At 33.0% G+C, this 14,512-nt stretch overlaps 1 protein-coding gene across 1 annotated transcript in view; it reads left to right on the top strand.

Annotated features, from left to right (window-relative positions):
- Nucleotides 1-244: 244 nt before the first annotated feature.
- Nucleotides 245-14,512, top strand: part of LOC110028689 (serine/threonine-protein kinase tricorner-like) — a 38,698-nt gene continuing 24,430 nt past the window's right edge. The window contains exons 1-6 of the mRNA XM_020730637.1: nt 245-610; nt 686-933; nt 8,319-8,493; nt 9,276-9,359; nt 9,427-9,668; nt 9,763-10,000. Coding sequence (XP_020586296.1) covers nt 707-933; nt 8,319-8,493; nt 9,276-9,359; nt 9,427-9,668; nt 9,763-10,000 — 966 coding nt within the window. The 5' untranslated portion in view covers nt 245-610; nt 686-706. The remainder of the gene's footprint in view (nt 611-685; nt 934-8,318; nt 8,494-9,275; nt 9,360-9,426; nt 9,669-9,762; nt 10,001-14,512) is intronic.

A 14,512-nucleotide genomic window follows, 5' to 3' on the forward strand; every position in this document is an offset into this window, starting at 1 on the left:
TACATGTGTCACGGTTGAATTATTATTAATTTAATAAAAATAAAATAAAAATATGGATAGATACGGTGTTATTTGAGCAAGAATTTGAATGAAAAGATGATTAATTTGTAAATAACAAATTTGTGGTGAACCGTTTAAAGTTGCCCCGAATTAGGGATAACTACTAGGGATGGTGTGTGTATATGTGAAGGAAGGATATCTAAATTTTATCGGTTAACTCATTTGACGGATCGGCTAATGTTAGTTTCAGGAGGAAGTCCCTCCGGGGAACCCGTCAAGTGTCTCGAATTTAGGTTTTGCCACGAGTCCCAGGGGCAATTTTGTCCTCTCGGATCAGACTTCAGAGACGAGCGAAGCCAGCTAGAGTTGGAAAGCTCCTGGAAGGCTGCAAAGCGATCCGAGGGAAACACCTCGCTTCCTCCGAAAAGTTAAAGAGCCGTCTCGCTGGAGAGTCAGCAGTCAGGGCGTTTTAACTTGGAGGAGAGACGACGGCATTTGATCTCGGCACATCCGTGAGATTTGTGGGATCACGTAGGATTTCTAGGTTTTGGTGTATTGGTGGAGTAGATTTGTATCGCTTGATTTGTTAGCGGGCGCACCGAGGAATTTGGTAAGTGTTTTGGTTTTGAGCATTCAATTTGGGTATTGTTAACACCGGGGTGATGCTTGCATGTTTTGATTTCAGAATGATGGCGTCGTGAGTCTGATGGATTCTACCAGAAGCTGGTTTAGGAAGTTACAGCAAAGAGAGGGTAAAGTGAAGCCTGTTGTTTCGAAGAAAAAGGAAATGGAGAGCATGATTGATGCTCAGAAGCCCCCAATAGATGAGGCCCCTCCTTCGGAAATAACAAAGCAGCGGGTTGCGGCTGCCAAGCAGTTTATAGAGAATCACTACAAGAATCAGATGAAGAGCTTGCAGGAACGAAAGGAGAGGTATATGCTCTTTCGAAACTAAGCTATTTTGGCTCTGTTTTTTTAAATTTTGGATCGCGATCCTTGAAGTGGAAAGACTAATAATGTTTTACTTTTCACGCTATGCTGAGCCTTTAGAACAGTTTAATAAATGTCTGTTTTTGATGGGATTAATGACATTATTCTATCATAGCTGCATAAAAGTTCAGATATTTTAATGGTCTTTTGGTTCGAAAGCTGTGAAAGAACCTACTCATCATATTATTGATTAAAAAGGCTGCATGCGTGATTTAATAATTTGATATTTGATATATATTCTGAATAAAACATAAAAATTCCTATTATTGAATCCAACTTTACCCGTGGGTAACATATAAAATTTACTAATAGGACTCATAAGACACAGAGCAAGGAAGTAGAGATAAAGAAGAAATTTTGAGAACTTAGAGAAAGTTGCTATGGGATTTTATTAGATTGCTAAAATTATAATTCTAGAGTACAAATGACTAGATGTGTCAGAGCTCTCCTCCCTTAACACCCCATTTATATTGTTGATTGGCGGAAGTTACAGTTGAATATATGCTGACAATTTGTTAAAACTATATATGAGATGAACTCACCATCTTACCGGATTAAAGGCTGGTTGTGGCTTCCAAGCTTGTATGAGTTCGCAAGACTTGTGGCGTGCCCAAACATGGTTTCTCCAGCTCAGGCAATGGTGGTCATGTCAAATTCTAACAAATTCATTGAATTTGATGAATCCTGATGATGACAAGTTCATGCTAAGCTTGACGAGTTTATGTTAATCTTGCTGAATTCAACTTGATTCGAGTGTGTTCATGCTAGATCTAGAATATTGGATTGGTTTGGTTTGAACCGCGATCATGATTGATGAATGTATATTTAGCCCCTTGATTTTCTTGTATTTTGGAAATGTGACTTGTAAAAAGAACAGTAGAATTAGATAAAATATTATTTTATTAAATTGAAAAATGTTGAAGGATATATTGTTTTGATGAGCATTCACATTGATAATGATGCCAATTCATCACTTTACTTATCACATTGATTTGACTAGGGTACATGTGGGGACTGATATTAGTTTATCAATATGAGCTGGGCTTCATTATTTGAGGATTAATTCACTCTATCATCTGCCAACTTTGGATTGCTCTGCAACTCCTACTCTTCTAGGTTCAAATGGATAATATCCATCTCATAAAACCTGGCGATGTACCCAACCAAAAGCTACTTCAAAATATCATTGAAATACAATTCCAAACAATCTGTGGAGAGATAGAAATCATGAAATTCTATTAAGATGTCTGTAAGAATGATTAGACTGGATGAAGGTTCAAATATTCATCTCATGGAGCTTGGCGATGTTCCCAACCAAAAGCTACTTGAAAATATCATTAAAAAAAATTCCAAACAATTTGTGGAGCAATAGAAAGGATGATATTCTAGTAAGCTGCTTGTAAGAAAAATGAGATTGGATGAAGGTGGGGTCGAGCATGGTAATAGAGGATCCCACTATAGTCACCGTTAAGTGAACTTTATAATAAAATAGATACTAGAGATTATGAAAAATATGTATAAACTAGTCAAACGAAGAGAAAAGAAAAGTGAAGATTTAATTCAAGTAAAGTGTATTAAAGAGGAAAATCAAAAGGTATTTTTCTTATAGGAAGATATTCAACATAGGTGGGCGTGCTATTTTGATAAATTTTTCAATGAAGTTTCTGAAAATACGATTGACTTTTCAATGAAGTTGAGGAGGCTTTAAAGAAAAGTAATGATGAAAAATCAGTAGGAATTGATGATATTCTAATTGAAGTGTGAAAATTTTTAGGAGATTTGAGAGTTTCTTGACTTATTGAACTCTTTAATATTATTTTAAAAACTAAAAAAAATGTTTGAGTAGAAGAATATTATTTTGGTCCTTATTTTTAAGAATAAAGGGGTGCACGAGAGTGTGCCAGTTATAGAGGAATCAAGCTGATGTGTCATACTTTAAAATCATTGGAGAGTAATATTTTAAGATATGATATAAAGATTTCTCATAATTAATTTGAATTTATGCCTGACAGGTTTACTAATGAATGTTATACATTTATTGAGAGGTTTGATGGAGAAGTACAAAAATAATAAGGAGTATCTACGTACGATTTTTATTGATTTAGAAATTGCTTATGATAAGGTTTTAAGAGAAGTTCTTTGGAGAGTTCTAGAGAAGAAAACTGTTGATTTGATTTATATTCAAGTCATTTAAGATGTGCATACTAGAGCTATTACTTGTGTTTGAACAGAAGGACGATTGACTAAGTATTTTCCTACTTCAATTGGATTACATCAGGGATCGGCTTTAAGCACATATTTTTTTGCTTTAGTTATGCATGCTCTTATTGGACATTTACAGGAGGATGTACCTTGTTGTATGCTTTTTTCTAATGATATCCTTCTTGTGGATAAGACTTGAGAAAGAGAATTATGGAGGTCTACATTAGAGTCTAATGGCGTTCGTTTGAGACTTTGAATGGATCTAAAATTGAATACATTGAATATAATTTTAATAGCAGTAGCTCTACTGGCAGAGTTGTTACTATAAGTGGTCAAATCATTAAAAGTTGTGATCGTTTTAGATATCTCGGGTCTATAGTTCAAAGTGACGTTGATATAAATGGGGATGTTATGAGTAGAATTCAAGTTGGTTGGTTGAAGTGGAGGAATCAGGCCCATTGTGTGATAGAAAAGTACCACTCAGACTGAAAGGATAATTTTATATGATGGTGGTGAGACCTGCAATGTTCTATGGCACAAAATGTTGTCCTTTAATAGAGAAGCATAAAATAAAGTTAGTGTTTCTAAGATGAGAATGCTTAGGTGGATGAGTGGCTTGACTGACAAAATACAAAATGAATATATCCGTGATAGAGTTGGCGTAGATTAGAGAGAGTTGTCTTAGATGGTTTTGTCACATTAAACGCTGCCGTCTGATGATCCTGTTAGGAGAGTAGATGTTTTAGACTCGACTTATGTTAAGAATGATAGTGGTAGAACTAAAAAGACTTGGGCAAATTGTATAAAAAATGATCTTAATCTATTAGACTTAATTGAAAATATGACACTCGATAGGATACAACGAAGAAAAAAGATTCATGTAGCCGACTGTACTTAGTAAGATAAATGCTTGTTGTTGTTGTTGTTATTTGACCCATTTGTTTATTTATATTTATACATCTGATACATTTTTCCTACAATCTTTTTTAGGGTAGACCATGCCACAACTTGATTTGAGAGCTTGAAAATACCAAATGGTCGAACATAATTTAAATTAGGATTAACTACTCTTGATTAATAACATAATAAAATCTAGTAATATTTTATTGATATATCAAAATAAAAAAGCCATGTCTATGAAATCTAAATCATAGATGCAAGAAGATTACTTTTCTCTTTTATGTCCACGCTATGAGGTAGCTTTTTTTTCACCCACTTATTTTGTCCCTCTTTTTCAATTTTGAATTTTTAATTAAAGAACAAAATTGTTGTCAGCGTAACAATATGTCTATATTATAATTTTAGATCAGAGTAATTTGGAGAAAAGATAAAATCATGACAATTATTTTAAGCTATGTAAAACATTATATAATAACCTGAATATTTGAATTATAATTATGAATAAAAATGTTGTCTAAAAATTAAACTTAAATATGAATGTGCAACCATTACTTCCATCTTTATTTTTATTGTGTATAATCATACAATTTTTTATATATTTAACTTAGATTTTTTTATAAATTAATTCACTCATTTTTAGAACACTATCTAAACATAATTTACCCCTAATTGATACATTCTCTATCAATATTTTTGGGTCGTAAAACTTTTGCTATTGGTTGGTGTGGAGTATATCAATTCAACCGCGACTTATATATCACCTATAGATACAACATTTTATGGTTCTTATTTTTACTATTATTTGATTTGAAAGGTAAATCATAAATACACGGGTATATTAGCGTTTGAAACTAGTATTATAAGGATATTAATTTCTTCTGTCAACATGCATATACATACATTCAAAAAAAAAAATTTGTTGTTTCATTTTCATTCTTTTTAACATATACTGATATATATATATATATATATATATATATATATATATATATATAAATAGAAATTGCTTATGATAAGGTTTTAAGAGAAGTTCTTTGGAGAGTTCTAGAGAAGAAAACTGTTGATTTGATTTATATTCAAGTCATTTAAGATGTGCATACTAGAGCTATTACTTGTGTTTGAACAGAAGGACGATTGACTAAGTATTTTCCTACTTCAATTGGATTACATCAGGGATCGGCTTTAAGCACATATTTTTTTGCTTTAGTTATGCATGCTCTTATTGGACATTTACAGGAGGATGTACCTTGTTGTATGCTTTTTTCTAATGATATCCTTCTTGTGGATAAGACTTGAGAAAGAGAATTATGGAGGTCTACATTAGAGTCTAATGGCGTTCGTTTGAGACTTTGAATGGATCTAAAATTGAATACATTGAATATAATTTTAATAGCAGTAGCTCTACTGGCAGAGTTGTTACTATAAGTGGTCAAATCATTAAAAGTTGTGATCGTTTTAGATATCTCGGGTCTATAGTTCAAAGTGACGTTGATATAAATGGGGATGTTATGAGTAGAATTCAAGTTGGTTGGTTGAAGTGGAGGAATCAGGCCCATTGTGTGATAGAAAAGTACCACTCAGACTGAAAGGATAATTTTATATGATGGTGGTGAGACCTGCAATGTTCTATGGCACAAAATGTTGTCCTTTAATAGAGAAGCATAAAATAAAGTTAGTGTTTCTAAGATGAGAATGCTTAGGTGGATGAGTGGCTTGACTGACAAAATACAAAATGAATATATCCGTGATAGAGTTGGCGTAGATTAGAGAGAGTTGTCTTAGATGGTTTTGTCACATTAAACGCTGCCGTCTGATGATCCTGTTAGGAGAGTAGATGTTTTAGACTCGACTTATGTTAAGAATGATAGTGGTAGAACTAAAAAGACTTGGGCAAATTGTATAAAAAATGATCTTAATCTATTAGACTTAATTGAAAATATGACACTCGATAGGATACAACGAAGAAAAAAGATTCATGTAGCCGACTGTACTTAGTAAGATAAATGCTTGTTGTTGTTGTTGTTATTTGACCCATTTGTTTATTTATATTTATACATCTGATACATTTTTCCTACAATCTTTTTTAGGGTAGACCATGCCACAACTTGATTTGAGAGCTTGAAAATACCAAATGGTCGAACATAATTTAAATTAGGATTAACTACTCTTGATTAATAACATAATAAAATCTAGTAATATTTTATTGATATATCAAAATAAAAAAGCCATGTCTATGAAATCTAAATCATAGATGCAAGAAGATTACTTTTCTCTTTTATGTCCACGCTATGAGGTAGCTTTTTTTTCACCCACTTATTTTGTCCCTCTTTTTCAATTTTGAATTTTTAATTAAAGAACAAAATTGTTGTCAGCGTAACAATATGTCTATATTATAATTTTAGATCAGAGTAATTTGGAGAAAAGATAAAATCATGACAATTATTTTAAGCTATGTAAAACATTATATAATAACCTGAATATTTGAATTATAATTATGAATAAAAATGTTGTCTAAAAATTAAACTTAAATATGAATGTGCAACCATTACTTCCATCTTTATTTTTATTGTGTATAATCATACAATTTTTTATATATTTAACTTAGATTTTTTTATAAATTAATTCACTCATTTTTAGAACACTATCTAAACATAATTTACCCCTAATTGATACATTCTCTATCAATATTTTTGGGTCGTAAAACTTTTGCTATTGGTTGGTGTGGAGTATATCAATTCAACCGCGACTTATATATCACCTATAGATACAACATTTTATGGTTCTTATTTTTACTATTATTTGATTTGAAAGGTAAATCATAAATACACGGGTATATTAGCGTTTGAAACTAGTATTATAAGGATATTAATTTCTTCTGTCAACATGCATATACATACATTCAAAAAAAAAAATTTGTTGTTTCATTTTCATTCTTTTTAACATATACTGATATATATAATGTAAATTAATTTTATTTTGTCATGTAATTTAACACATACACCAATCAAAACTCATTGTTTATGCTCATTTTAAAGTTGTCGACTTTGAGCACAGGCATAATCACATTAATCAACACAGCGTTTGTGATTTATCCTTCTGATTGGATTGATCGAATTGAGCATGAATGGTCTCTTTTAAATTATAAGGAATATAATCCACTTAATTTAGGTGTTGGATACTAGACAAAGGTCAACGAAATCATGTTTTTAAAGGTTGATAATCTTCCCCCAAAGTTCAGCATTCAGACGGAACTCTCCGAGGAATGGAGGAATTTTATGGGAAGTTGCATAAAAATGATAAAATTGTAAACCCTGTCATGGTAAGTTAATGATATCTTGGTGGATGAGAGTTTGTGCTGTCACATGTAAGATATTAGTGTAGCGATGGCAGCTAAGTGCAGACCTTTTTGTTTGGTTTTGACCAACTGGTAATTTTTAATTGCTTATTTCTATCATTGATGAAGGCTCGTGAAAAATGATTGGAGGACATTGGTTTGCCAACGAGGTGATGAAACTTTAAGTTATCGTCAAGGACTAAATATGTGTTATGATCTCTAAAAAATGGCATCTCAAACAAGCAATTTTAACTGTCCATCATTGTATAATTGAACCAGCCACATAAAATATAGTGATATTTATATTTTTGTAATTATGATTAATGAATAACATCTAGAACTTAAATCTGAATGATGCGCCCATTCTGAAATGGTCAGTCTCTGGGTGATGAGGCCTTTGAATGCCTTGAAAGGAGAAGTATATATTTATGTTTTACAGTGATCTTATTTTGAGTCCATCAAGCATCTTCTAATTCCTTTGTACCTTTATAAATTATCTTACATTTACCTATCAAAATCAAACACATAAATATCATATCATTAGCTAGAGTTTTCAAAGTTTAATGGTTAATATTCCATTCTTTTATTTTCTAGTACAAAGATGCCCACATTGTTGTGGTCTTGTGGAATATTCTTTAGTGTTAAATGTATGGTTCGTAAAATAGGAAACTTCTTTGTTATTTGTTTTAATTAGTGGGCTGTTCAACATAAATATCATGATAGGAAACCCGCTCCCCAATACACATAAAATCACACTTAAATCAGTTAATTTCATTTGATAAATTTTAGCGAGAACTGATCTTCAAGGTAAAATACATAGCTAATATTTCAATGTGTTTTTTTGTCTTATCTATCTTTTCTTATTCTTGGTTATTTATTTTGCTGTGAGTAGAAGGTGGATCTTAGAGAAGAGGCTTGCTGATGCGGACATTTCGGAGGAAGATCAGAACAATCTAATCAAAGATTTAGAGAAGAAGGAAACTGAATTGATGCGTCTCCAGAGGCATAAAATGGGAGTTGAAGATTTTGAGTTACTGACAATTATTGGACGTGGGGCTTTTGGAGAGGTTTGTAGTTGTGACGAAGTTGAACTTTCTTCATTGTGTGATTGCATAGAATTTTTACAATGTTTCATCTTATGAATGCTACTTATCAATTGCTTTAACATAATTTTTGTGAGTAACATTCCATATCAGACAACTCATAAAATGTTCAGTGCTGTCCAACTTATTATACCATTCTATACTTTTATAATTAAAGTACCTCCAAAATTTGAATATTGACTTCTTCCTTACGTTGATTTGGGATTGTAGTCTACGGTAAGATGTTGTTATTTTTGTAATATTAACTTCTTATTAATGCATGCGTGTGTTTATGTGTGTTTTGTGCCTTTTAGAGCATGTACAACTCTATGGATTTGGTTTTCAAAAATTCATTTCTAACATTCACATGCATAACCTCATTTTTTTAGAAATAAAGTTTTAAAATACGTTGAAGTTTTTTGGGTTTTATTCTGAAATTTATGGTTTAAGATCTTTGCTATTATTGGGGATTTCTCCCATTTCTTTAATGAAATCAATGTCTACTGCCACTTCTTCTAGAATTCTACAGATGCTGTTACTCGCTAAAATCTTGTGATGTAAAAGGGGTTATGAAAGTTTAAAAGGTGTCATTTTTCTGGATCATTAGTTATTTCAAAGTGCAAGAAAGTTTGGTCATTAATCAAAGTTTTAAGGGATGCTTACTCTTATAATTTTCAAATTGCAAAAAAATTGCTGTTAATTTATATTTTATTTTATATAGTAGTAATGCCTTTGGAACTTTGGCTCTAATGTTGGGTGTTTTGCAGGTAAGACTTTGTAGGGAGAAGGCCACTGGGCATGTTTATGCTATGAAAAAGCTCGAGAAATCTGAAATGCTTCGTAGGGGACAGGTCATACATTATGGTTTTATCAATTTCATTTTTACTCGTGTTTTCTGACCATTTTGTTTTCTGCCAGGTTGAACATGTAAAAGCTGAAAGGAACCTTCTTGCAGAGGTTGATAGTGATTGCATAGTCAAGCTTTACTATTCTTTCCAGGATGATGAGTTTTTATATCTCATAATGGAATATCTTCCTGGTGGGGACATGATGACTTTGTTAATGCGTAAAGATACATTGACAGAAGAAGAGGCCAGGTTTTATGTTGGCCAAACTGTTTTGGCAATCGAGTCAATCCACAAACATAAATACATTCATAGGCATGATATACCTATTTTCAATTGAATAGTCTTTTAAGTAAATCTGCTCGCTACCTGACTATGCTAACATATACAATTTTTTCTTTTATGATAGGGATATTAAGCCTGACAACTTGCTACTTGACAGAGATGGCCATATGAAACTATCAGATTTTGGACTGTGCAAACCCTTAGATTGCAGCAACTTTCCTAATTTAAGCGAACCTGACTGTACATCTGGTGCTATTTCCAAGCCCATTTTAGATGGTGAGAAGACTTTTAACAGCATCCCTGTTGCACAGAGAACCCAACAAGAGCAATTATTGCACTGGCAAAAGAACAGGAGAATGTTGGTAAGTGAAACTTTTCTTTTTCAACCTTTTGAATCATAGGACAAGAGTATCTTGCAAGATTTCTTTTGAAAATGTACTTAATTTTATAGTAATCAAGAAGCGTTTTAGTTATAGATGCTGCAAACAGTATATGATCCATGAATTTGTTCATTAATGACTAGATGCCTCAAATGATCTACATGTTAGTTGATTAGATGATTGGAAAATGTCCGCTCGAGCTGTTTTCTATGTACCTCAAAACTCTTAAACCTAATAGCTACCCTTGAGGTTATTGGCATTTGGCGAAATTTTTGATGCTCAAGTCTGCTCATTATGACTAAATAAATCAACTAAGACTAAGAGGAGAGCCTCTGCCAAAATTCTTTTTCTATGTACTTCATCTTTGAGTTGCGAGGATGCAAAATGTGAAGAATGAGGTAGAGTAGCACTTGAGGCCTATTTGTATGTTAGTTTAAGTAGGATCACCAAAGGTGTATAAGATATTGAGCTTACAAAGCTGGTACCTTGTTGACCTACAAAGTTACGCAAATGATCTAATAATGTAGCTCCAGTGAAATTTATGGATAATCATATAATGACTGGGATGCTTATGGGCTCCGAAAATTCGACACTCGGACTTTAGTTGTTGAGTTGAGAGCTTTTATATTTGTTCCTAGCCAAATTTTCAGAAGGTAGACTGGATTGTAGATAAGACATTACTCTGAGATTTTACCCTTGTTTTGCAAGGATTTTTTCATATGGGGTTCGAGTTTTTCCCTTAGGCGCAAGCCCCTATGGTTAATTATCTTCCCGATGATAGGAGAACACTTTCGATTAAGGTTAGTCATTTAGTATTGAATATTCAACTTATAGTAGCAGCATACATATAGTTTTATATTATAAAATTTTATCATCTTAAGCTTAAAGTGAATGCAAAAAAATGATGATCAACCCGATTCATGCTTCCGTCATCCTGTGTTGTCATGGTCCCCAATCTACTTAGTCAGAGGAGATAGTCAATCCAAACCGACTGATTAAGATATCATGTTTCTGTCATCTTGAGTTGTCATGGTCCATGATCTACTTAGTCACAGGAGATACTCAACCCAAACAAATTCATGAATTCTTGTCAGCAATCATGGACTGTGTCGTCCAAGTGTTCATTGTAAAATTGGGGTGGATGTTTGTTTAAGGAAGCAAATTTAAGTTTGACTTTTGCTAATAGAGGTTTTATGCCAATCAAATTTACTCTTATAATTCACAACTCAAAAGGTAGAAACCCGTTTGAGAATAAACGGGCTACAACTGTAACTATAATTTAATGTCATTTAGTGACAACCATATGGGTAGAGGGCTCTAGTTATAATTGTTATTTTTTTGTAGAGCTTTGAGTCAAATCTCACTAACAAGAGACTCAGGCCACATCCATATTGTAGTGAAATTACTTTGACTGTTAATATAATGATACACTTGATGTGACATTCACTATATATGAGCTTGAATCAATGATAAGTTTGCCACCCTTGACAAACTGTTACGGAGGGTGGATGAGATTTGTTTTAAGTCTTTTAAGCGATTAATTTTAATCTAGATGCTTTAGTTCAGTATTTTGAAAAGTTGATTTAAAAATTGATCACCTGGTTGAAATCATTTATCAACTCGGCCATCATCGGGGAGTTGGACATTTGAAACACCTAGGTTTGAAATTCAATTGAAATTTGGCACTTGAATATCTATAAGATGTTAGTCCTTCTCAAATTCAGTCTTGATTAGGTAATTTGGACTCGCAAACCCTTATACTTTTGATTTTGATATTTTCTCTAGATTATTAGGCTCGTTAACTTCATTCCTTAAGAGAAGTATGATCGGACTAGTTTAATGAGACTTATGAACCTATCATATAGACAAGGCGGTTTGATTAATAGATTTTCTTAAAAAAAGTGAGATTAATCAGAGTGAAAAATTTATTCAAACCCATGCAACATTCTCCGATTCTTTAAATTTAAACATTTATATAATTCAATGGAATACATGCAGGTGTTCAATTTTGTTAACTAGGATCATTAAAAGTACTCGACATATTTTTCAAAGCATTCACATGATAAATTTACATACTTCTTAATGCATTTACATAACTTGAAAAAACTCACATAACTATTTGAGAAGTTTGTGATCCGCTCCCATGAGTACCAATGTATTGCATCTAAACATCTTAAAGCTCATGAATTACATTCAAAATTTTGAAAGTCTAAGTGAACATTACAATTTTGGAATGCATACACGGTTTCATTTTGAGTTTTAAAAAAACCTCCTTTTATTTACTAGCAGATATACTACAAATCCGGTGGTGAAAAATGATATCCCATATTTGGACTAAATTGAAAGCCATCATAATTTATACTTTAAATAACTTGAAATTATGCTTAATCCATATGTTGAATTATTTGCAAGTCTCCATTTGCCCAAAATTGAATTGATTTTTAACCCTATGAGACGAAGTTTGAAAAACCCAATTTTAACTTAATTTTTAAGCCCATTGGAGCTTAGGTTTGAAAATTTTCAATTTTAAATTAGTATTCAAATCCTAGAAACCTAAGTTTGAAAAAGCCCAATTTTAATTTGATTTTAAATCCTAAGAGCCTAACATTGGAAAGCCCATATTTTAAATATTTTTGTAAATTAAAAAAAACACAAAATTGAATATTTTTTTGCAAATTTAAGTATTACACATTTGAATTCATTTTAACAATCCAAATAGTTCAAATTTAAGTTTTCCACATTTGCAATCATTTGCAAGTCGAAATTCACATAAATTTGTTTCAGGGATGTTGGGAGAATGCTAGCCTGCTCAACTGTTTATAAGATGCGCTGGTCAGTGTCAAGAGACATTGTGGCCATAGAGCAAAACATAATATTTTAGCCCACAGTCTGTAAGACATTATGGGCATTCAATGTACCTGGAAAAAAAGAATCAAAAGTGTAATTTTTCTAGAATAATTACTTTACTTTTTTAAATAATATTTAATTTCTTAAACATGAACTCACGTTTCTCAGGATGGGTACTTAAATCTCCTAATTTTTTATAAAGATTTTCCAAGTGAGCATGTGATTTCCTTGAACAATTCTTAATTCTTTTAGACAGGTACTCAAGCTTCCTCGAATGGATATTTTAGAAAAATTTTACCCCCAACATCATTTTGTTATACCTTTGCAAGTGAAATCAGCGAAGTCGTTGATGACTAAATGGCGAAATGAAAGACATAATTTTTTTTTTTCTAAAATTTCTGATTTCCTTAGATAAATTTAAAAAGGAAGTAAATGCGGAGAAATAGGGTTTAGTTTTGGGTTTGGCTGGGGTTCAACTGAGACAAAGTGGCTTCCGCGTGAATGAATGATGTAGTTTAGTCTTGCTTGTGGTTCGAATAGGGAAGACAGGGTTTCAGTTTAGGGCAGTGCGATTTGATTTCCTTCTGCGAACAAGAAGACACTGTGTAATGAATGAAAATCAGAGGAAGAGTAAGGGTTTTTGGCGTCAGTCTTGGGTCATGTGAATATGGGGAGGAATGGAGACTTATCGTGCGAGTTGGTGTCACGTATGCAGGGATTAGAAGGATTTAGTGGCTTCGCTTTTGAATAGGGAAAAGAGCAGATGTCTAGAGCATCTTTCCTGCATGTAAGTGAGGCAGAATGGGGAGGAAGACTGGAGCGGTTTCAAACTAGGAAGAACGGGTCGGGAGCGTAGCTGAAGGAAAAGATGGAAATTTTGGTTATCTTTGTACGCAATGATCCCTTCATTGGTTTCAAGAAGAAGATGAGGGCGTCAGTACAAGGAGAGTAGGGCAACAGCTAGGGTTCGTGTGTAATGACAAGGAAGTTGCTAAGACAATCGAGAGGAAAAACAAAGGTGAGGGCTTCACCGATTTTGTTGTGTGCGAGTGACAGAAGTGGGAAGAGACTTTGTGCGGCTTTTGAACTGAAGGAAGAGGATGAAGCGGAGAGGAAACATCGGAGATGAGGGCTTCCTATCTGTTCGAAGAGGGAAAATGGGAACCTAAGGGAGTGACATGCGAAAATTGAGTCGTTTAGGCTTTGTGGTTCAAACATAACCAGGGTAGTCTTGCCCAAAAGGTTGCCATCTGTGAGTAAATGTGAGTAGGCTTGCAAGATGTAATTTGACATGCGGAGAAACTCAAATTTAATTTTAATATTAATTATGTTTAATAAAACCTAATTAATAACATTAATAATCTTGAATAGTAATAATTTTTTTAACGTCAATAGTGTCATTTTGGTTTTGTTGATAGTTAGAAGGATTTTTGTAACACTTGTATAAAAAATGAGGGAACAACCTAACATAGGTTCGATGCCATCAATTCTTGTTGTTATGCAAGGAAGACAAAGACGAGGGACCGATTTTTTGTTATGAAAAGGAGAGAGTGAACCAGTTAACAAGGAGACAAAGTGTAGTAGAAAGGAATAAAAACCTAGTGGGGGGGGGGTTGAAGGGGAGGAGATGAATTGAGTGGGAGGAGA

This window comes from Phalaenopsis equestris, unplaced genomic scaffold (genome assembly GCF_001263595.1).
Source record: "Phalaenopsis equestris unplaced genomic scaffold, ASM126359v1 Scaffold000522, whole genome shotgun sequence".
Classification (NCBI taxonomy): Eukaryota; Viridiplantae; Streptophyta; class Magnoliopsida; order Asparagales; family Orchidaceae; genus Phalaenopsis; species Phalaenopsis equestris.